We start from the raw sequence: 23391 nt of genomic DNA on the forward strand, positions 1-23391 counted from the left end.
GGGGTAAGCCGAGAGAACAGGAAGCTGAGCAGGAACACACCATCTAGGGGTGAACCAGGGGTAGAGGGGAAAGATCACCAGGTTGACCAAAGGACAGAAGTACTTCCCAACCAACTAAGGGAGACAGATGTTTACCAACCTCTGGAACAAGAGAGGGAGGCCGGGAGCAGTCCTTTTCTAGTTTGTCCATCAATCCCAGGTAACCAAGTGAATTCGGTTTGTGCTACTAATGTGTCTCATGTGTCTTTGGTTCCAGATTCCGTTTCTGTTCCATGTCTTGTAGCCCATGAATATGCAGTCGTGCTAGAAGGCGGGATCTCCGAGGAGGGGGAGAGGGGGATGAAGGAAAGTGGGAAGGTGAGGGAAGGAAGTTTTAGGAGTGAAAAAGTGCGGGAAATCATTGAAAAAGTGTTTAAGGAAGTGGAAGGAAAGTTGATTTGGAGGAGGGAAGGGGAGGAAGGAAGAGGGGAGGGGTTAGTGGAGAGGAGGGAAAGGATTGATGGTAGAGATGGAAGGAAAGGAACAGGGAAGGAGGGAGGTTGGATGGAGAGGAAAGAATAGAGGTGGGACTAGGGTAGAGGAAGAACGGGTAGATGGGCAGGGTTGGAGGGGTTTTTGTAGGAAGGGTAGGGGTGGAGGACTCGGTGAGAGAAGACATGTTAGCAGAAATTGTAGAGAAGTTGGGTTGTAGGTTGGAAGATTTGAATGTGTTGAAAGAAAGATTACAGAAGAGGAAGGAGATCAGAACAAAGAAGAGGAGATTGAGTGAAGTAGAGAGATTGAAGAGAGATGTAGGAGACAAGATTCTCGGGGTAAAAGGAGATAGGAGGAAAGGGGGAAAGTAGTGGAAGGTGGCAAGGGGTTTAATTAAGATGTGGAGTGAAGATTCTTAGTTGGAATGTGAGGGGAATTGGGAGTGCAAGGAAGAGAGCGACAATAAAAGAGGTAATAAAACGGTTTGACCCAGACATTGTGTTGTTGCAAGAGTCTAAGAGAATGGAGTTTAATAACAATTGGGCACGGAGTGTTTGGAAAGCCAGGGGGATTAGTTGGGTGGCTGCCCCCTCTTGGGGTGCATCCGGGGGGATTGTAACAATGTGGAAGAGGGATGTGGTTGAGGGCCTAGAGGAGTTGATCGGAAAGTACTCGGTTTCCGTGAAGTTTAAGCAGCATGAGGGTGATTTTACGTGGGTTCTCACAAATGTTTACGGACCGAATGACTACAGAAAGAGAAAGGAGTTGTGGGAGGAATTGGCGGATGTTAGAGGGTTGTGGGATGGGCCCTGGTGCATGGGTGGGGACTTCAATGTGATTAGATTCTCAAAGGAATCCAATAAGGTTAACCAGAGGGTGACAAAAAGCATGAGGAAGTTTAATAGCTTTGTGGATGACTTTGAGCTTAAAGAGATCCCCCTAGCCCATAAGACATTTACTTGGTCAAATCTCCAATCTAGACCCATTTGCTCTAAACTGGATAGACTCCTGTTCTCTCTGGATTGGGAAGAGCATTGGGGAACCTTGGCTTCTAGAGCTCTTCCAAGGGTGACCTCCGATCATTGGCCCATAGTGTTATGTAAGGAGGAAAGAAGGCGTGGAGGTCCTACCCCCTTTAGATTTGAAAATATGTGGTTATTCCACCCAGGGTTTACTAACAAAGTGAGGGAGTGGTGGTATGAGTGTAACCCATTGGTGGAATGGGAGGGGATGAAATTCCATAAGAAACTTCAATTTTTGAAAGCAAAAATCAAGGAGTGGAATCTGATGGAGTTTGGGAGGATAGAAAAAAGAAAGGGAGATCTGTTGGATAAGATTGAAAGCCTTGACTCTAAAGAAGAAATGGGAGAACTTGGAGAGGAAGACAATGAGCTCAGGAGAGGTTTAAGAAGACAGTTAGAGGACTACCTGCACAAGGAGGAAATTAGCTGGAGGCAAAAATCTCAATGTAAATGGGTGCAAGAGGGGGACAGAAACACTAGGTTTTTCCACTCTCTAGCAGATGGCAGGAGAAGGAAGAACCTGATCTCCAAATTGGTAGTAGATGGAGTTGAGCTAGTACATCAAGAGGAGATTGCTGGGGCTTGTGTGGAGCACTTCAAATCTATTCTAAGAAGGCCTGTGTGTAGAAGGGTGTGGGTAGAAGGATTGGATTGGCCAGGTGTAGGGGTGGAGAATAGGAGAAGGTTGGAGAGAAGCTTTAGTTTAGAAGAGATCAAGGAGGTTGTATTCTCTATGGATAGAACAAAAGCCCCAGGGCCGGATGGGTTCACAATGGCCTTTTATCAGGACTGTTGGGATATTTTGAAAGATGATCTTTTGCGGGTGTTTGAGGAGTTTTTCAGGAGTGGAATTGTCAATCCGGGTGTGAACTCTACATTTATAGCCTTAATTCCAAAAAAGAAAGATGCTTCCCACCCGAAGGATTTTAGGCCAATTAGCTTGGTTAATAGCTTGTATAAGATCATTGCAAAAGTGTTGTCTTTGAGGCTGAAGAAGGTTTTGCCAGATATCATTGCACACTACCAAGGAGCTTTTGTGAATGGAAGACAAATTACTATCAAATTTTAATTTCTAATGAGAGTGTGGAGAACTTTAAGAGGGACAAGAAGAAGGGAGTGGTCTGTAAGTTGGACTTGGAAAAGGCTTATGACTTGGTGGACTGGGAATTTTTGAGGAAAGTTTTGACTAAATTTGGGTTCGGGGATAGGTGGTGTAAGTGGATTATGGGTTGTGTCCGAAATTGTCATTACTCAGTGCTAGTGAATGGGACAGTGGTAGATTTCTTTCCAGCCAGTAGGGGTATAAGACAAGGAGACCCCCTTTCTTCTTTCTTGTTCATTCTAATTGCGGAGGTTTTGGGGAAACTGATTCACAGAGCAGATTCTAGGGGGCTTATTAGAGGTTGGAGAGTTGGGAGGGTGGAAACCCCCCTTACTCACTTGCAATTTGCTGACGACACGATTCTGTTTTGTGAAGGCGGTAATGTGAGCTTTATCAAGAATTTGAAGTCGGATACAACTGTTTGAGCAAATATCCAACTTGAAGGTTAACCTTGGGAAGAGCTGTGTTGTGGGGGTGAATTTGGAGGAGGGAGAGATCAGGGAGAGTGCTGAAGTGCTAGGGTGTGAAGTCTCAGGGTGGCCTTTGAACTACTTAGGGTTGCCTTTAGGTGATAATCCTATGAGAGAGAGCTTTTGGAACCCGGTGGTGGAAAGGTTTGAAAAAAAACTGGTGTCATGGAAAAAGAACTACCTCTCTCTTGGTGGGAGAATTACTGTTATTAAGGCCACGCTTGCTAATATACGTATCTTTTTCCTGTCGGTGTTTAAAATCCCAGTGAAGGTTGCTAATAGATTGGAGAAGTTAATGAGAGATTTCCTGTGGGAACCGGGAGAGGAAAAGAGGGATCATAGAGTTAGTTGGGAGATAGTTTGTAGGAGTAAGACATGTGGTGGTTTGGGGCTTGGGAATATTAGGAGAAGGAATATGACTCTGTTGGGAAAGTGGTTGTGGAGATTCCCCTTGGAGAAGGAGAAGCTATGGGCTAGAATAGTGGCAAGTATTCATGGCTGAAGCATAATGCATGGGACGTTGGAATCAGAGCTAGGACCACAAGCAATTCTCCTTGGAAAGCCATTCATGACCTGCTACCGGTTTTCTCTCCTAATATCAGGTATGATTTGAATTCCGGTAACTCCATAAAATTCTGGGAACAAACCTGGGTGGGGAGTGCCCCTCTAAAGGATCAGTTTCCTTCTTTGTTTGTTCTTTCTGATCTGAAAAATGAGCCAATCTCGTCTTTTACCACCTTGTCCTCTTCCACTTCTGGGATTGGGTGGAACTTGGGTCTAAGAAGGGATTTGAGGGACTCAAACTTTGACAATATTTTGAGCCTTATTGCAATTCTTGATAACGTTGTCTTAGACCCCACTAGGGCGGATTCTAGAATTTGGACACCTTCTCCCAACGGCACTTTTTCTTGTGCTTCTTTCTTCAAAGTCTTAAGTCAGTCCACCAGTCCCACCTTCCCTCCTTTTCCTGTTGATGAGGTTTGGTGCAGAGCAATACCTCCTAGGGTTGGTAGTTTTTGTTGGGAAGCCTATCTGGAAAGAATCAACACTGGTGATCTACTCCAAAAGAAGAGACCCAATACTTGTTTGTCACCTCAGTGGTGTGTTCTTTGTAAAGCAGATGGGGAGACTGGTTTTCACCTATTGGTGTCTTGCCATTTTGCGAGGTCAATTTGGGAATGGGCTTTGTCCCTATTTGGATGTAGTTGGAATACCCCATCAGATTTGCAAGGCCTTTTTTCCCCTTCTCTTTTTAGGTGGCGGATAAAAAGGGGAAGGACAATGTGGAGAGGATTAAGGGCTGCAGTATGTTGGACACTTTGGGAAGAAAGAAACTCCAGGATATTCTCAGAAGCTCAGAGAGGAGCAGTAGATCAGAGGGCTATCATTCATATTAGGGCGGTACAGTGGCTGAAATCTTTGGAGCTCTTCACAGATTACACTGTGGATGACATGTTGAGGAAGTGGGGTGAAATTGCAAATTGCACACAGATTAAGTCAGTAATGAGTGTGGTTTGGACCTTTCCACCTAGTGGATTCGTGAAACTAAACTTTGATGGGTGTAGCAGGGGAAATCCAGGACAATTGGGGATTGGGGGTGTTTTTAGGGATGAAAATGGGGTCATTTCTGCTATGTTCTCTGGCCCAATTGGAGTGGGTGACTCCCTTAGAGCTGAGATCTTTGCAGTTATGGAAGGAGTACAGAAAGCTAAGGAGTTGAACATCAAGAAACTCTTAATTGAAGGGGATTCAGAGGTGGTGATAGGGTGGCTGATTAAAGATCACAATGGCTTATGGAAGTACAATAATGAGAGGAGGAAATTCAAGTGGCTGGTGCGGGAGATGGAAGTTAAGATACTTTGGGTTAAAAGATCGGCTAATTCCCTAGCGGACGGTTTAGTTAAACAAGGGGCAGAAAGGGATTCACTTTTTTGGACTAAGCTGTAACTATAGTGTGTTTTCTTTATTTTTTTCTTTTCTTGAGGTTCTTTGTTGCTGTTGGAAGATAAGCGTGTTTGTCTTCCTATTGTAAATCTTCTTTTGATGAGTTAATGAAAGTGTTATTGATAAAAAAAAAAGAATCCCCTTACTGATAAGCTCCCTACTATTTATTCATCATCAAAAAATAAAATAAAAGTGATCTCTTTCGGTTTTTATTGATAATTCCTGGGACTTGGGATTGGGGAGAGGACTAAGGGAGTTGGAAATGGCAATGGTGGATGACCTAGTTACCCTTTTAGGGTCGACCTTTGTGGATCAGTCTTATGTGGACAGTAAAATTTGGCAACCTTTCCCCGTCTGGTGTTTTCACTTGTTCCTCTTTCTTTAATGTCCTCCTTTAGTCAATAAACCTTGCAAGGAACTTTTCCATCAAAGGAGGTATGGTGTATCCCTATACCTCCAAAAAGTCAGGGTCCGTTTGGTTCGTAGTCAGAATCGGAATTCAAATCCTTCGGAATCGGAATCGGAATGGTCCATTCCCATAGTCTGTTTGGTTCAAACAGGAATGGGAATGGGAATTAGAATCAACAGGAATGGGATTTCATTCCCAAGGGAGAGGCAGGGAATGGCCATTCCCTCAAATGGGGGAATGCCTTTCCAGCAGGAATGGGAATGGGATTCCGATTCCTCCCAACTAAACAGTTGGAATCGGAATAGCCCATTCTGATTCCGATTCCAGACCCCTATTCCTGCGAACCAAACGGGGCCTCAGTCTTTTTTGTTGGGAGATGGTTCTTCAAAAAATCAGTACTTTGGATGTGTTGCAAAGAAAAAAGGCCAAATTTTTGCCTTTCACCCCATGTTTGTAGCCTTTGCTTGGGTTCTAGTGAGGTGATCACACACTTATTAATATCTTGTCCTTTTGTGCACTTTATTTGGTCCTAGTTCTCTTCTCTCTTTGGTTGTAGGTGGACACCTAGCTTGGATGTGGTAAGCCTTTTTGACCCAAGCCTTTTCAGGCAGCCAAAGAGGCGTAGTATATTTATATTGGAGAGCCACAAGAGTAGCTATACTCGGGTCAGTCTGGGAAGAAAGAAACAACATGATCTTTGAAGGAGTGGGGAAATCCAAGGAGGAAACTGTAGAAAGAATAACCATTATGACTCTCCACTGGTTGAAAACTTTGGCTTTGTTTAAAGATTTCTCAGCCAAGGACATATTTAGGAATTGGGGAGTGGTGGTAGCTACAACATCCATAAAACCTATTGTGTAGGAACTATAGTCTCCACCAACACAACAAAGAATAAAGTTAACTTTGATGGGAGTTCTAGAGGTAACCTAGGGCCTTCAGTCTGATTGGCTGTCCCAACTGGGCCTAACACACAATCGCAACTCAAACTTGAACCGATTGCCTCCCTTATTAAAGAGTGCAGCATGTCAAGAGAACTCAAAAGACTCTCTTGGGTCGAGATGTAGGCTCAAAGAGAGTGAAGTGTCTTCTATAACTGTGAAGACAAGTTCGGGTTGAGCCATAAATGTAAGTACCAGTAGATACTTTTATTGTAAACAAATGACCGAGACAATGACCTATCTGATCCCTTGACCACCCTTGGTAATGAGGGAGAGCAGGACAAACCAGAGGCCTGGGAAATTTCATTGCACACCCTCACCAGGTTGGTCTCATCCCAAACAATGAGGGTGAAGGGGTCTTTGTTGGGTGGGTCCCTATCTGTGCTAATTGATAGTAGCAGTACCGTGAACTTCATCACCCAAGTTATTGCCAAAAAATTGGGCTTCACAATGCAATGGTATCGCTATTTTTCCGTGCATGTTGCCAATGGTAACCAGATTGGGTGTGACTGAATCTGCAAGGATCTTCAACTCAAATTGCAAGGCCATGTATTTAGGGTTGATTTATACCCCTTGGGGTTCATTGGGCAGACATCGTACTTGGTATGCAATGGCTATAACAGGTTGGTCTGGTTGGTTGTGATTGGTCACAGCTGACCATGGATTTTTCACTAAATGAGCATGATTACCACTTGGATGGAATAGTTGCACACCAGGGGCTAAACTCATTGCTTAAAGACTGCCATAGTGAGTGACAACCAGCTCTCTTAAGGCTAGGCCCAGAGCCCACCAACCCGCTGTTAGCAATGGTTGTGGGCTTACCTCCATCCAAGCCCATGGACCACCAAATAAAGATCATGCCTGAGACACCACCATCAAATGTGTGGCCTTATCACTACCCCAGATATCAGTGGGGAGAAATGGAAAAAATTGTGAAGGTGCTACTGGGAAAAAGTTATACAACCTAGCTCAATCCCCTATTTGGCTCCAGTCCTAATAGTCAGAAAAAAGATGGCACCTAGCATTTCTATGTTGATTACTAGGCCCTAAATTAGATTATAGTCAAGGGGCGGTCTCCTATTCCTCTCATTGACAGAGTTGCTAGATGACTTGCAAGCAGCTACAGTTGTTTCTAAGATTGAATGAGGTATTTCACCCTCACTTACATCCTTTTATACTCGTATTTTTTCATGATATATTAGTGCATGGTGCTAATTGGAATGCCCATATGCAAAATCTTACTATCACTTTGGACTTGTTGAGGTGAAACAAACTTTTTGCTAAGGCATTAAAATGTGTCTTTGGCCAGACACTGGTTCAGTATTTGGGCCATGTGGCCGAGGCAGGACAGGTCTGGGTTGACCCTGCTAAGGTCGAATTTATCATGAAGTAGCCTACACCAAGCTCTATCAAAGGTCTTCGGGGTTTTCTGGGTTTAATGAGGTAATACAAGCACATTATCCCCAAGTATGGGCATATTGGCATTGGCAGCACCACTTGCACAACTACTCTGTAAAGATGCTTTCCAGTGGATGACATGGGTGATGGGCCAAGTTGGCCTTTGACACTCTCAAAAAGATGGTCACAACCCTGCCCACACTGAGCCTCCCCAACTTTTCTAAACAATTTGTTCTTGAGTATGACGTGTTCGGGTGTGGCGTGGGTGTCGTGCTTATGCAAGATGGATGACAACTAGCTTATTTCAGAAAACCACTATTACCTCAAGCCCAAGCTAAATCAACCTATGAAAAGGAATTAATGGCGGTTGTATTGGCAGTGCAAAAGTGGTAGGCTTATTTGTTTGGCCACCAATTTATGATTTGTATTTTCTGGAGCAAAAATTCCACATATCCAAACTGCAAAAAATAGGCCTATAAACTCTTGGGATACAACTATATCATTAAGTACAGACCAGGTCCCACCAATAAGGTGGCCGATGCACTATCTCAAATACCTGAATTTGACCAACTCTGTTTCCAGGCCTAGCTAACCACTCCTAGACAACAAGCTTAAGCAAGAGGCCCGTAATGGTCCAGTTCTCAGGAGCATTAGACAGTATTGGGCTCAAGCCCGAGTTCAACTCCAAGATTTTTAGTCTTAGATTCCATGCTATTTTACAAAGATCGACTGGTTATCTCGGCATCTTTAGCTCATTGCACGAGCTATTCACTCTCTTTCATAGTTCACCTGTGGGTGGCCATTCAGGTATCTTCAAAACCTTCAAACATTTGGCTGCTCACTATTACTGGGTAGGCATGCAACACATTATTTGGGATTTTATCCCTTCTTGTCATATGCGTCATTAGTAGAAGTACGAGGCACAAGCCCTAGCTGGGTTATTGCAACCCTTAAAGATACCAAAACAGGTCTAGGATGAAGTCTCGATGGACTTCATCACAGGATTGCCATCATTCAAGGGCAAGTCTGTTCTTTTGGTCATCATTGATCAATTGTCCAAGTACAGACATTTTATTCCTCTTTCACACCTGTATACAACAGCCATGGTGTCTGAAGCCTTTATACAGGACGTTACAAGGCTTCATTGTACTCCTTAAGCAATTGTCTCCAGATCGTGGCCCTACCTTCTTTAGTAATTTTTGGCAGGAGTACTTCAAGCTACATGGAGCAAAGCTTCATAGCTCTACTAACTACTATCTGTAGGCCGATGGTCAAACTGAGGTGGTCAATTGCTGTATTGAGATCTACCTGCATTGCTTTGTGGTTGAGAGGCCACACCAATGGGTGCAGTGGTTACTTTGGGCTGAGTTCTGGTACAATTCCTCTTTCCATGTCTCAGTGGGCATGGCACCCTTCATGGCACTCTATGGAAGAGAACCTCCATCTATTTTACCATATGAACATGGATCTTTAGCTAATGCTATGGTTGATGAGTACCTCCCTAGGAGGGACACCATTCTCAAGGAGCTAAAGACACATCTTGCATAGGCACAAAGTATGAAAAAAAACACAGGCCTATTGGATTTTAGGTGGGTGACAAGATTTATCTGAAGCCAAGACCCTACAGGCAGGCTTCACTTGCCCATTAGTCTTGCCACAAGCTTCCCCTTGAGTACTATGGGCCTTTCACTATCCCACTGCATTGGGCCATTGGCATACCTTTGGATCTTCCAGCTACTTCGCCACTCCACCCTATCTTCCACATCTCTGTGTTGAAGAAGGCACTAGGTCCTCCACACCAGCCTTGCCCCTCTTTACCTAGGGGTGTTCACGGGTCGGGTTGGGTCGGTTTGAGTCATTTTTTTCAACCGACCTGACCTAGTCGGTTTACTCATTGACTAAACCGAAACCGACTGACCCTGAAACAAAACCAACCCAAACATGAAGGGTCGGTTTATCGGTTTAGTCGGTTTTTATATATTTTAAACTAAAATATCTATATCTAAACATCTATTTATATTTAAGTTTATATTTCTTTTTAGTTTTTATGCAAAACCAAAATATATATTTAAATCGATTAATTTTTTATGCAAAACTGATTTTTTTGTCAATATATATTTAAATTTATACAAAACTGAATTAAATATTGTACCATTGTATTATATTTGTATTGGTTTTACGTTTTTAGTTTTTATCATAAATAACTATTTTTTTAAAAGTTCAAACAAAACACAAAATATATCAACATTTAACATATAGGGTAGGGACTAATTAATAATTACTTCAAAATATAGGATCGGTTCGTTTTGGTTTGGCTTTCGTTTTCATACATGAAAACCGAAACCGAACCGAGTTGTCAGTTTATTTTTTTCATACAAATCGGAACCAACCAGTGATTTTGAAAAACCGACCAACTCGGGTTGGGTCGGGCCAGTTTGGTCGGTTTGACTTTTAATGTGAACACATTACCAGACTTTACAGAAGATGGGTGGGCCCAGATGCAACTGTAGGAAAATTCTAGACTACCGATGGGTGAATGGGCCAAACCTTCTCTTGTGAGGCTTTGGTTTGTTGGGTAGCCTTGCAAATTGAAGAAGCCACATGGGAGCCTTATGATTGTTGGTGGCTCAATTTCCTCACTTGGGCCTTGAGGACGAGGACCTTTCTGGGGGGCGGGGGGTTGCAGTTATTAGAGATGAGATTGAGGGAAGGCATTAGCAAAGAGCAAGGATGCAACAAGTATATTCTAGAAGTAGGAGAAGGCAATGTCATCAAGTCAAGCCAACTGAAGTCAGTTCAGAGTTAGTTGTGACTAACTGAATGAACAACCGAGGCAATCAAATTGACAAGTTGTAACAGTAGAAATTGCTGATAACTGATTTAGATGAATGCTTTGTGAAGAAAAGAAGAAGAAACTGAAAGGTTTCAGCAAGAGAGAAAGAGAGTGGGATGTTTCCAGAATTGAATAGGTCTGGCTGCCAACCCCTCTTGATTTATATACTTAAAATAAAAGAATGAAACATTACAAAAACACCCTTAGTAGGGCGGCTACTTTAAGTAGCTGAACAGTCACAACTTAAAATAACATAAACTAATGGGCCTAAGGCCCCATAACTTCCTAACTTAATAACTTAAATAAAAATAAAACAAAGTTGGGCCTAATAACTTAAAATCGGCCCAAACTCAACACTCCCCCTCAAGTTGGGAGTAAATGTCACACATTCCCAACTTGCATAGATTATGCTCCAGCTTGTTTCTTGCAACTCCTTTTGTAAGAACATCAGCAAGCTGCAAATAAGAAGCAATGTATGGGAGACAAACTTCCCCTGAAGTCACCCATTCTCTTATGAAATGTCTATCTACTTCAATTTGCTTTGTCCTGTCATGCTGAATTGGGTTGTGGGCAATGTTAATTGCTGTCTGATTATCGTAGTATTGCATCATAGGTTCTTCTGCCTCAACACCAATTTCTCCTAACAGGGAATGGATTCAGATAAGCTCTGAAACTCTATGTGCCATGGCTTTGTATTCAGTTTCTGCACTTGACCTTGCCACAACTGTCTGTTTCTTACTTTTCCACGAAACTAGATTGCCCCCAACAAGAGTGCAAACTCCTGGTGTAGATCTCCTGTCATCAAGGCATCCTACCCAATCAGCATTTGTGTAAGCCTCTAGCTTCAACTGTCCATGGTCAGCAAATAGTATGCCTCTGCCTGGTTGTCCCTTCAAATAAGCAAGAATCCTGTCAACAGCCTCCCAATGTTGGACTCGTGGGGCATGCATGTATTGACTCACCACACTCACTACATAAGAAATGTCTGGTCTTGTCATACATAAATATAGCAGCCTCCCCACAAGCCTCTGATATCTCCCAATGCCCTTCACAAACTCGCCTTCTGATGCATTAATTATGTGATTCTGATCAATAGGAGTATTGGCTACCTTTGTTCCAAGTTTCCCTATTTCTTGTAAAAGGTCCAGAACATACTTCCTCTAAGAAATAAAAATTCCATGCTTTGATCTTGCAACCTCAATGCCCAAGAAATACCTCAGTTCCCCAAAATCCTTAATTTCAAATTCTCCGTGCAGATTCTTCTTCAAAATGTCAATCTCACTCAGGTCATTTCCTGTAACTACAATGTCATCCACATAAACTATCAGAACTGATACCAGGGACCCCCTTCGCTTCACAAAGTATGATCTGATTGAGTCTGAGTATAGCCAAAAGCAATCAAGGCCTTCCTGAACCTGTCAAACCATGCTTTGGGAGACTGTTTTAAACCACAAAGAGACTTCTTCAATCTGCATACCTTCCCCTTTTCAGCATCACTGTAGAAACCAACAGGAAGATCCATATACACTTCTTCTTGTAGGTCCCCATTAAGAAAGGCATTTTTTATATCAAGTTGGAAAAGGGGCCAAGAGTATGTAGCAGCAGGAGAGAGAAGGATCTTAACAGAAGTCATTTTTGCAACTGGTGCAAAGGTCTCTAAGCTATCAATGCCATAGGTTTTAGTGTACCCTTTTGCAACCAGTCTAGCCTTATACCTTTTTATACTTCCATCTGCCTTGTATTTAACTGTATAGACCCATCTGCATCCAATAGTTTCCTTGCCCTCTGGTAGATCCACTATCTTCCATTAAGGCTTCCATCTTTTCCTACATAGCTATCTTCCACTCAGGTTTGGAGAGAGCCTCATTGACACCCTTGGGTATAGACACGGAGTCAAGGGAAGAAAGGAAAGCACGATAAGAAGGAGAAAGTCCATTGTAGGATAGGTACTGTGAGATACAATGAGCAGTACACTTCTCTTCCCTTTTCTGAGTGCAATAGGAAGGTCCAGGTCATTTGTAATGGGATTAGTATAATCAATAGGAACTGAAACATTAGAGGGATCAAGAGAAATACCTGAGTCCAAGCCGAATCTGGAGTCTCCAAGGAGTCGATAGGAAGTGATGTGGGTTCTTCTACAGTGGAATCAACCTTCCTGTGAAGACGTAGGTGTTGTCGTAACACTGAGAAACAAGACGCAAGGGAGGTGGTAAGATAGGTGACGTAGGAGGATCAGACATAGGAGTGGACACAGGGACTGGAACTGGAAGAGGAGTAGACTGCACACTTCCCTCCCCAAAACACTCCCCCTGAGAAGAACCCTTCGGGAAAAAAGATGTGGACTCAAAAAAGGTAACACTCATAGTAACATACCAACTCCCAGAGATAGGGTCATAGCAACAGTACCCTTTCTGATTTTCTGCATACCCAAGAAAAACACACTTCTTCGCCTTTGGATCAAGCTTCGAGCGGTGAGGACTAAGAACATGAGCAAAGCAAACACAACCAAAAACCCTGAGAGGGATGTGGAACATCTCCCCCTCAAGAAAAAGAAGGCTGAATGGGGTGCTAAATCCAAGAACACGAGAAGGCACCCTATTAATCAAAAAGACTGTTGTGAGAACTGCATCACCCCAAAACCGGATTGGAACAGTAGAGGTGATCATCATGCTCCTTGCAATCTCAACAATGTGTCCGTTCTTCCTTTCTGCTACACCATTTTGCTGTGGACTGTAAGAACAACTGCTCTGATGAATTACTCCATACTCTAATAGATACGAAGCAAGGTTCTTCTCAAAATATTCCTTGGCATTGTCTGATCCGAACACCTTCACTCGTACCCCAAACTGTGTTAGCACCATCTGATGAAACTATCGAACCAAGGACGGTACCTCAACACGGGATCTCATCAAGTAAATCCAAGAATACCGATAAAAATCATCCACAAATAAAAGAAAGTATCGGTAGCCACCCATAAAAGGAACATGGTATGGTCCCCACACATCAATATGAATAACATCAAAAGCAAATGAACACCTTTTATTACTATCTTTAAATGAATGTCTACAATGTTTTCCAAGCTGTCAGCTTTCACACTCTAGGCTAGACAAATTAATAGACTCAAATAGCTTTGGAAACAAGAAACAGAAAGAAGGAAAAGACAAATGTCCCAAACGATTATGCCTAAGTATAACCTGACCCACAAACTCTGACTCAAAATCCCTGCTAACATGATGACTCTGATGATGAGGAAGCGCATCCAGAAGGTAGATTCCATTCACCTCACGACCACTTCCAATTGTCCTCTTTGAAACCAGATCCTGCAAAACACAATGGCCAGGAGAAAAAATCACTGAGCAATTCAAGTTCTTCGTTAAACTACTAACAGATAATAAGTTAATACTCAATTTGGGTACATGAAGGACAAAGGGTAGGGAAACGGAATCAGAAATCTTGGCAGATCCCTTCCCATCAATGGGAACATGGGATCCATCGGCTATGGAAACTCTGTCTTTGCCAGAACAGAGTTGGTAAGAAGAGAAAATAGTGGAAACTATGGGTCATTTGTTTTGAGGCTCCATAATCTATAATCCAAGGAGGTCCCTCCTTACCTATAGTAGAAACATAGTTTGCAGTGGCATGTGAACTACCTGTATGAGCAAAGGAAGTAGAATGTCCACCACCAGAACCACCTGTACCTAGTTGTCCACCTAATAACGGATTAGGGTTGATTGTATCTCGCTGATTTAGTAACTGCCCATATCTCTCAAGTTCGGCCCTCACTGCAGTAGCTGCAACAGACTCCAAAGTAGCTGTAGTAGGAGGGTCAGGTAAGTCACCAGTGACTGCCATGTTAACATTTCCCTTCTTGCTTTTGAGTCTATTCGGCACAAGGTGAGAATGAAGCTTCCAGCAGGTATCCCTCGTGTGTTTAGGCTTCTTACAGTAGTCACAGATAAGATCCTTCTTATCTTCCTTTCTGATTTCACTACACCCCGGTCTCCACCCTGTTTAGGTTTCACAGTACTGACCATAGCTGATTGGTCAAGACCCGAATTCTACATCATCACATTCCTCCTACTCTCTTCCCCTGATACAAAGGCATATGCTTGAGAGAAACACCATCCCTAGAAAGGATATGTTGCCTTGCAATGTCATATTTGGGATTAAGACCAACAAGAAATTCAAAGACTCTATTCTTCTCTAAGAGTTTTTGGTAGGCAGCTACATCCTTAGTAGTTTCCCAAACCACTGTCTCCAGATGGTCAATCTCCTGCCACAGGGTTTTAAGGGCCGAAAAATAAACAGCAATAGGTTTATCTTCCTATCTAGTAGCAATAACCTGGTTCCTCAACTAATAAGCCCTAGCAACATTTTTACTCTGAGTAGGTTTCTGCAACCCCATCCCAAATTTCCTTAGTTGTATTTGCCCACAAAAAAATTTTACTTATATGGGGCAGCATAGAATTGCACAGCCAAGTCATTACCATTTAATTTTCCTGTACCCACTGGGAGTTGTTAGTCTCGGGTTTCACTTCCTCACCAGTGATATACCCCAAGTTCCCACGAGCACCAATAGCCACCTTTGCAGATTGTGACCATTCTAAATAGTTTGTACCATCTAACTTAACTGTAGTGATGATCCCAGCCCTGAAAAGGTCTCCGACACCTCCTCTCCTTGTGTCGTTTCACTTCCCAGTTTATTTTCAACTCCGTGATGCTCCATTATTCCCAAAAACGGGTTAGAAAATCACTTTGAGATGAGGAAAAAGAAATAATTCCCTTCAGGCACCACACACACCTTCTAGAACCCTAGATGGTCCTCCCACAAAAGAATCCCTTTTTGCGGGACGGGAGAAGAGAGAGAAGAAGCAGCTGCTCCCTCCAGAGGCCTCCAAAACAAGTGGGACTTCAACTGCCCCCTTCAGAGAACTCCAAGGAACCATAAAAAATTAGGGTGCCACTTCCTAGGTCAAAATTGAAGAGTCCTACAAAAACAAGATTCTCCCTCTTTCTTTAGTTCTTCCTGAATTTGATAGGAAACCCTAGACTAGTTATAGGGCAAAACAGATCCACCAAAAAATCCAAAAATTGGGCTTACTTGAGGTCTTCGATCAGCCTCTCATATCACCATGCAGTCGATCGATCTAGGGCTCCATGATAGAGTAGCTCAAGAAACCTTCGGCCTGCTCTGATACCAAGTAGAAATTGCTGATAACTGATTTAGATGAATGCTTTGTGAAGAAAAGAAGAAGAATGAAAAGAGAGAAAGAGAGAGAGGAAGAAAAGAGAGTGGGATGTCACCAAAATTGAATAGGTCTGGCCGCCAACCCCTCTTGATTTATATACTTAAAATAAAAGAATGAAACATTACAAAAAGACCCTTAGTAGGGCGGCTACTTTAAGTAGCTGAACAGTCACAATTTAAAATAACATAAACCAATGGGCCTAAGGCCCAATAACTTAAAATCAGCCCAAACTCAACAATAACAAGATGTAATTAGCGATTATCATGAACAAGTATAAAAGGAGAAGTAGTTGTACTTGCAGAATAGGGAAATGGAGACTCAATTCTTCCTTTTCTCTTTCACATTTTTCAGGAGGCAGCTCCACCCTCAAAGAGGAGCTTGAGTTGGGCAGCTATCCAACACACAACCCTTTCATGTCTTCCACCTCAAAACCCTTACAAAGAGCCTCCCTCATCTGGCCTTCTCAAAACTCTACTCAATATCTCCATAACAAGAAAGAATAGCATTGGGAATAGAGGGCCTCCCTTCTTTAAACCCTTAGAAGTTTTGAAAATAAAATCCTTTTGGCATACCATTTATAAGAGTGGAAGAGTTAGATTTGCTTGTTGGGTCCACCTTAAGTTCATTATGGTTTTAATGGTTCTACAGCAGTGGACCTGCACTTGTTATACCAATTACCATCACCTTGAGAAGCCTTCAGTTGGATTTCTATACTTAAGACTTTCTTTTTCTTATAGAAGGAATCTTTATTTGGGTACATCTTGAGTCCACCTTAAATTCATTATGGCTTCAATGTGGACCTGCATCTTCTTCTATCAATTACCATCACCTTGAGAAGCCTTCAGTCAGGTTTCTATACTTTAATGTTCTTTTGCTTATAGAAGGAATCTTTCTTTAGGTGCTTGTCTCTTTATTTATTAAGTTCAGAAGGCCAGAGGACCCTGGATTATGATCTTGTTTTCTTTCTCACTTCCAGTATTGCAAATCTTCACTGTCCATTTTTGTACTTGCAGGTGTTAATGAAGGTTTTGTCAAATGTAGAAGCTTGTGTCTTAGTCGGTGGGTGTGTATTAGCTGTAGATCTTCTGACAGTTTCTCATGAAGCTTCGGAGAGGACCTCTATTCCTTTGCAATCGAATTTGCTAGCTGCAACTGCTTTCATGGAACCACTCAAGGAATGGATGTTCATTGACAAGGATGGTGAACAAGTTGGCCCAGTGGAGAAGGATGCTATCAGAAGGTTTTGGTCAAAGAAGACTATTGACTGGACAACCAAGTGCTGGGCTTCTGGGATGATTGAGTGGAAGAGATTGCGTGATATTCGTGAACTCCGTTGGGCACTGGCCATTCGTGTTCCTGTTCTCACTTCAAATCAGGTATTGTTTCATTATATTCATAAAAATGATTATACTTATTCCCATGGTTGATATTAAGATGCATTAGAAGATATTTATTGCAAGGATGTATGCATGTAAAGAAGTTACTTATAAGGGATGGATCTTGCATTCAGGTAGGGGAAGCTGCATTGTCCATATTACATAGCATGGTATCTGCACATTCTGATCTAGATGACGCTGGAGAAATTGTAACCCCAACACCAAGAGTAAAAAGGATTTTGTCAAGTCTGCGTTGCCTTCCACATGTTGCACAGGTAGAAACCTTTGCACACAACTCCATTTTTTTGTTCTAAATCTTTAGTTAGAAGATTGTGATTAAAATTATTTTTTTAACAATATCAATATTTTTTTTCGCTTCCAAAATTTCAATAATATTAGTAGGAAAGGTTAAAGTCATCCTTTGAATCTAGAAGAGGGCATTTTAGGGTTTTAGAAATATATGACAAGGCATGTATATTCCATCCATTTCTTTGACAGGTGAAAGTTTGGGGAGAATCTGCCACAAATAATAGTTTAGGTCCTTAAGTGATATATGGAGTTTACCCATTCTTTTATTCTTATATTGGACTTACTATATAACTATAGATTATTTCACCTTTTAAAAAATGTAAAATCTTTTGATTTACCGGGGTGAAGTGGATGACGGCATTTCACTTATGCCATTGTCATTTTATTTTGTAGTGTATAAAGAGTATAGGAGTTTATTTCAACATCTTCTTAGGTTGTTTTGAATTTAAAATTGTTAGTTAAGTTTTCATGATTAAAAGCTATAGGGAAAATTGAAATTACATGGCAATTTGTGGTGGAGTTTGTACATTTCAGCTGCTGATGACCATCCATATTTCCATACTGCAAAACCATGTAGGTTATTCTTACTGGGGAACCAAGTATTGTTGAGGGTGCTGCTGCTTTGCTGAAGGCCATTGTTACAAGGAACCCAAAGGCTATGGTGCGACTATATAGCACAGGTGCATTTTATTTTGCTCTGGCCTATCCTGGATCTAATCTCCTTTCAATTGCACAACTCTTCTCTGTGACCCATGTCCATCAAGCATTCCATGGTGGTGAAGAGGCAGCAGTTTCCTCCTCACTACCTTTGGCAAAGCGTAGTGTGTTGGGTGGGCTTCTCCCTGAATCATTGTTGTATGTGCTGGAGCGCAGTGGTCCAGCAGCATTTGCAGCAGCAATGGTTTCTGATTCTGATACTCCAGAGATTATCTGGACACACAAAATGCGTGCAGAACATCTAATTCGTCAGGTAATTTACATGAGCCATGCCAGCTACTTATTGCGGATTTAGTTTCCATGTTCTTTTATAACAGAACTAGAATGCACTTACATTGCCATTTGTTTTTTGCTGTTGCAGGTTTTGCAGCATCTTGGTGATTTTCCGCAGAAATTGTCACAGCACTGCCATTCTTTATATGATTATGCTCCTATGCCACCGGTGACATATCCAGAGTTAAGAGATGAAATGTGGTGCCACCGATATTACCTTAGAAACTTGTGTGATGAGATTAGATTTCCAAATTGGCCAATTGTTGAACATGTAGAATTTTTACAGTCCTTGTTGGTAATGTGGCGTGAAGAGTTGACACGACGACCCATGGATCTTTCTGAAGATGAGGCTTGCAAAATACTAGAGATATCCCTGGAAGATGTGTCTGGTGGGGATGCAGATAGAAGACAGTCTGCTGGGACAGAAGAGGTGATCTCTAACGCATCCAAGAAGATTGAGAACATTGATGAAGAAAAACTTAAGCGACAATACAGGAAACTTGCAATGAAGTACCATCCTGACAAAAATCCTGAAGGGAGGGAGAAGTTTCTTGCTGTACAGAAGGCTTATGAGCGTTTGCAGGTATTGGTCAACTCCTGCTTGTAAGCATTTTTTTTTTTTTGAGGTATGGATTAGTTTTGAAGTGATAAATTTTAAGAAACTATAGCTGGAACCAGGATTGTTGCTAATGGTTCTAGACTGAAGTGAGAAATGTTTTGTTATCAAACTTCTAGTTCTCTCCCTTTTTTGGACATTTAGCTTCAAAAGTAGCAATACAAATGTATGAAATGCCTTTTTGAGGGTGTTAGGTTTTTATTTTCATAATTGTTTTAAAAGCTAAAGCATGAATTTTAAACCTCATGATCATTCTTCTTTCTTTTTTATATAAAATCATAACGAAGTGAAAAAGATTTAGAAAAGTTGGGAAGTTAATGGTTGATTTATGAGGCTAATATCCTATATCTGATGGTACAGGACCTGTAAAACAGTCTGATCTCTTTCAGAAGATCAGACATATCATTGAATTCTTTTTTGTGTTTTTATCATTGACCTATCACTTGTTCTGTTCTACCTAAGAGATTGATTTGGGAAAAAGTTGCCATTAAAAGGTGATGGTTGTAAGTTGTAATTGTGTTCTCCTGTGTCTGTTTGGACTTTGGATATCATTAACTAAATCTGCAAAAAGTAATATCTATACCAGATTTTTGTGTTTTTATCATTGGCCGAGACTTGTTCTGTTCTACCTAAGAGATTGATTTGGGCAAAAGTTGCCATTAAAAGGTGATGATTGTAACTGTGTTCTCCTGTGTCTGTTTGGACTTTGGATATAATTAACTAAATCTGCAAAAAGTAATATCTATACCAGATTTTTATAAGTCATCTTACTGGATGATGTTTGATAAAGTCTCTTTTATAAGATTGTCTCTCTCTCTCTCTCTCTCTCACACACACACACACCCACTTTGTCATTATTTATTTATTTATTTATTTTCAATGGGCATGGATGAATCAACCAGAATTCCAGCCTAACAAAGATCTATATGTTATTTTACATAACATTCCTATTCATAATCAATAAAGTCTATTGTTAACAAACCAAAAATGAAAAAAAAAAAAAAAACTGAACATATTCATAAGGAGGTCCCATGGTGCTTGTTGTTTGTTGATGATATGGTATTAATTGATGAAACTAAAAGAGTCTGATTCAAAATTAGGTTATGGATAAATACCATAGAAACAATAGGTTTTAAAATAAGTAGAACTAAAACAGAATATACGCAACGCAAATTTAGAAATACTAGGAATACAAATCAGGGTACACTAAGGATTGGAGACCATGGGATAATTCAATGTGACCTCTTTTATTACCAGGTATGATTATCCATAACAAGGGAGATATCAAGGAGGATGTCACCCATATAGTTAGAACAAGATTGGCAAAATGGACCCAGAATTTTATGTTATAGGAAAATACCACTTGGGCTAAAAATATATATAATGGTTGTAGGCCAGCGATGTTGTATGAAGTATAGAGTATTGGGCAGTCAAGAAACAGTATTATCTAAAAAGTGAGTGTGGAAAAATTGCACATGTTAACATGGATGTGTGGGAAAACTAGAAAGGGCAGAATCTAAATTGAGCTTATTCAAAGGAACCTAGGAGGCTAGGAGTGGCTCCAATAGGTGATAAAATGATGGAAAGTAGACTAAGATGGTTTGGTCCATATGCATAGAAGACCACCTACAACACCGGTGAGAAGTGATTTTTTACAAGTTGAAGGGGCTAGAAGAGCTCTAGGGGCAGACTAAAAACGACATGGGTTGAAGTAGTGAGAAATTATGCGAGGGCTCATAATTAAACAAAGGATATGACACTGAATGGAAGGGAGATGGGCAGGAAGAAGTGTTTGAAGGAAACAATTAATGATATTGATGAGATGTGGGCTACGTGCATCTGTTCGTGTGTTTGTGGTTCCAAAAAGTCTTGGAAGAGGATTAATCGTTTCTATAGAGATGAAGACGATTAGCTGAACTACAAGGGGTAGTTTACTGTACAGCTAGGAGTGGATCAGCTACTAATAGAGGGTGATTCTAAGGTGGTTGTGGGGTGGTTACAGAATCCAGAGACTGCAGTTTGGTGCTTCAAAGATGAACTTAAAGATTCAAATGCTTGACAAGAAATTTGTATGTTAGAATACAATCGGTAGGGAGATCTGCCAATGCTATGGCTGATTGCTTAGCCAAGCAAGGGGCAACGAGGGAACATTTGAATTGGGTCAGTTGTAATCCTTTTTAGTGTATGATGGGTTGGAGAGTCACAGCTCATGCCTCTCCAAGTGTCTTCTGTAATAGTTTCTCTTGATTTCTTCTTCTAATAAATTCTTCATTTATCAAAAAAAAAAATATTGTTTCTATAGAGACCTATGTAGTGTTTGCCCTCTCATTCACTCTTTTTTTTATCAGTAAATAAAAACCTTTAATTAATTAAAAGTTACTGTGAAACTACAATGCAAGTGAGTCACAGCTCATGCCTCTCCAAGTGTCTTCTGTAATAGTTTCTCTTGATTTCTTCTTCTAATAAATTCTTCATTTATCAAAAAAAAAAATATTGTTTCTATAGAGACCTATGTAGTGTTTGCCCTCTCATTCACTCTTTTTTTTATCAGTAAATAAAAACCTTTAATTAATTAAAAGTTACTGTGAAACTACAATGCAAGTGAGTCACAGCTCATGCCTCTCCAAGTGTCTTCTGTAATAGTTTCTCTTGATTTCTTCTTCTAATAAATTCTTCATTTATCAAAAAAAAAAATATTGTTTCTATAGAGACCTATGTAGTGTTTTCCCTCTCATTCACTCTTTTTTTTATCAGTAAATAAAAACCTTTAATTAATTAAAAGTTACTGTGAAACTACAATGCAAGTCATCTTTTTTTTTTTTTTTTGATAAAATATGCAAGTCATCTTTTCATGACTCAGTTTAAAACATATTACAGAATTGCCCAAAATAAAGTGGGTCTATCATCTCCCTGCGTTGCTAGAGCATCTGCCATGCTATTTGCTTCCCTTTTGACCCAATCAAAGCCAGAACTGAATTTTCTTGCTAATGAGCCAATTTTTCTGAAAATGAACCTAAACTTCCAAGGTGCCAAGTCGATTTGTTTTGCCTAATTTATAACTAATAGTGAATCCCCTTCAATTTCCTGCTTTCAGCCTGCTTTGAGTCTTCAAAGCCAAGGTCTAGAGAACAGTGCCACAACTTCTTGATGATTCCGAATAATTCCCCCTATCCCAGCCCTCCCCGGATTGCCAAAGGAGCTGCCATCGAAGTTCAGCTTCAGCATGTTTGGTCCCGGTGGTTTCCTATTTATCCTTGCCTTTTCTCTATGCATTTCTGATTGTGCCACTTCCCTCCAATTCTTTAGTATGTTGTTTATAGATATGTTTCTAAAGAGATCCAATGTTTTAACCCAATGTGTGGTTCTGATCTTTGTGACTTCAATCACTTCCTCCCTTGACTTAAATTTCTCATTGAATATCCTTTGGTTTCTTTCTTCCCATATGGAACATACCATTAGCTGCCCTTACACCTTCCACATACATCTTCCCCTCTTTTTTTGCTGCCTTAGGAAATTTGAGCCTAACAAGTTCACTACACCCTGTGGCGGAGCCCATTTGCAACCAAAGAGAGAGCAGAAGTATTCCCAAATATAAGAAATAAAAGAGCAGGATACAAATAAGTGAGGAAGGGTTTCACCACAAGCCTTGCATAGGATGCACACATGGGGAGAGAGGCACTTATTTGGCCTTCTTTTTTGTAGCACGTCACAGGTGTTTACCTTCCTTAAAAACACTTCCCAACAAAGAGCTTGAACTTTAGGAGGGATTGGTTTGCACCAGATTTCTTTCACAGGAGAAGTCACTCCCACAGAGTCCGTATTGGTAAGTTGGTTAAAAAATGATGCACAAGTAAACAGACCATCAGGGGTTGGATGCCAAATTCTTTTTTCTGAGGCAGATCAATCCAAGTAGACCTTTTCCAATAGAGAAAGTAGATGAAGGATGGAATTGCACTCAGTATCTCTCACACCTCTTTTGAAGCCAAGATCCCAATTTACCCCACTTTCTAAGGACAAACCTAACATGGCAACAGGTTCAGCCTTCAGGAAAAGTAGCTTAAGGGGCTGATCCCTGAGCTAAAGGTCTTCCCAAAATAAAACTTTATTCCCATTCCCAACATCAAGAGGAATGAAATCAAGGAAAGTAGGCAATACCTCAGTGATTGCTTTCCAGGGGAGCTTGAAGATGTATTTGAAGCTAGTTTTGCATCCCAACCATTGTCTGATACACGATGAATGCTTACAATGACCCTGTGCCAAA

The 23391-nt window shown here is 41.1% G+C and overlaps 1 protein-coding gene across 3 annotated transcripts in view; it reads left to right on the forward strand.

The window, feature by feature from the left end:
- The window catches only part of GRV2 (DNAJ heat shock N-terminal domain-containing protein), an 88713-nt gene that overhangs the window by 39478 nt on the left and 25844 nt on the right, over positions 1-23391 (forward strand). For all 3 annotated transcript variants that reach the window (XM_010251572.3, XM_088893170.1, XM_010251573.3), the window contains 4 exons: positions 16853-17215; positions 17350-17490; positions 18102-18494; positions 18603-19097. In XM_010251572.3, the coding sequence (XP_010249874.1) occupies positions 16853-17215; positions 17350-17490; positions 18102-18494; positions 18603-19097 (1392 nt within the window). The remainder of the gene's footprint in view (positions 1-16852; positions 17216-17349; positions 17491-18101; positions 18495-18602; positions 19098-23391) is intronic.

Source organism: Nelumbo nucifera, chromosome 8 (assembly GCF_055504915.1).
Source record: "Nelumbo nucifera cultivar China Antique chromosome 8, China Antique-T2T, whole genome shotgun sequence".
In the NCBI taxonomy this organism is placed as follows: Eukaryota; Viridiplantae; Streptophyta; class Magnoliopsida; order Proteales; family Nelumbonaceae; genus Nelumbo; species Nelumbo nucifera.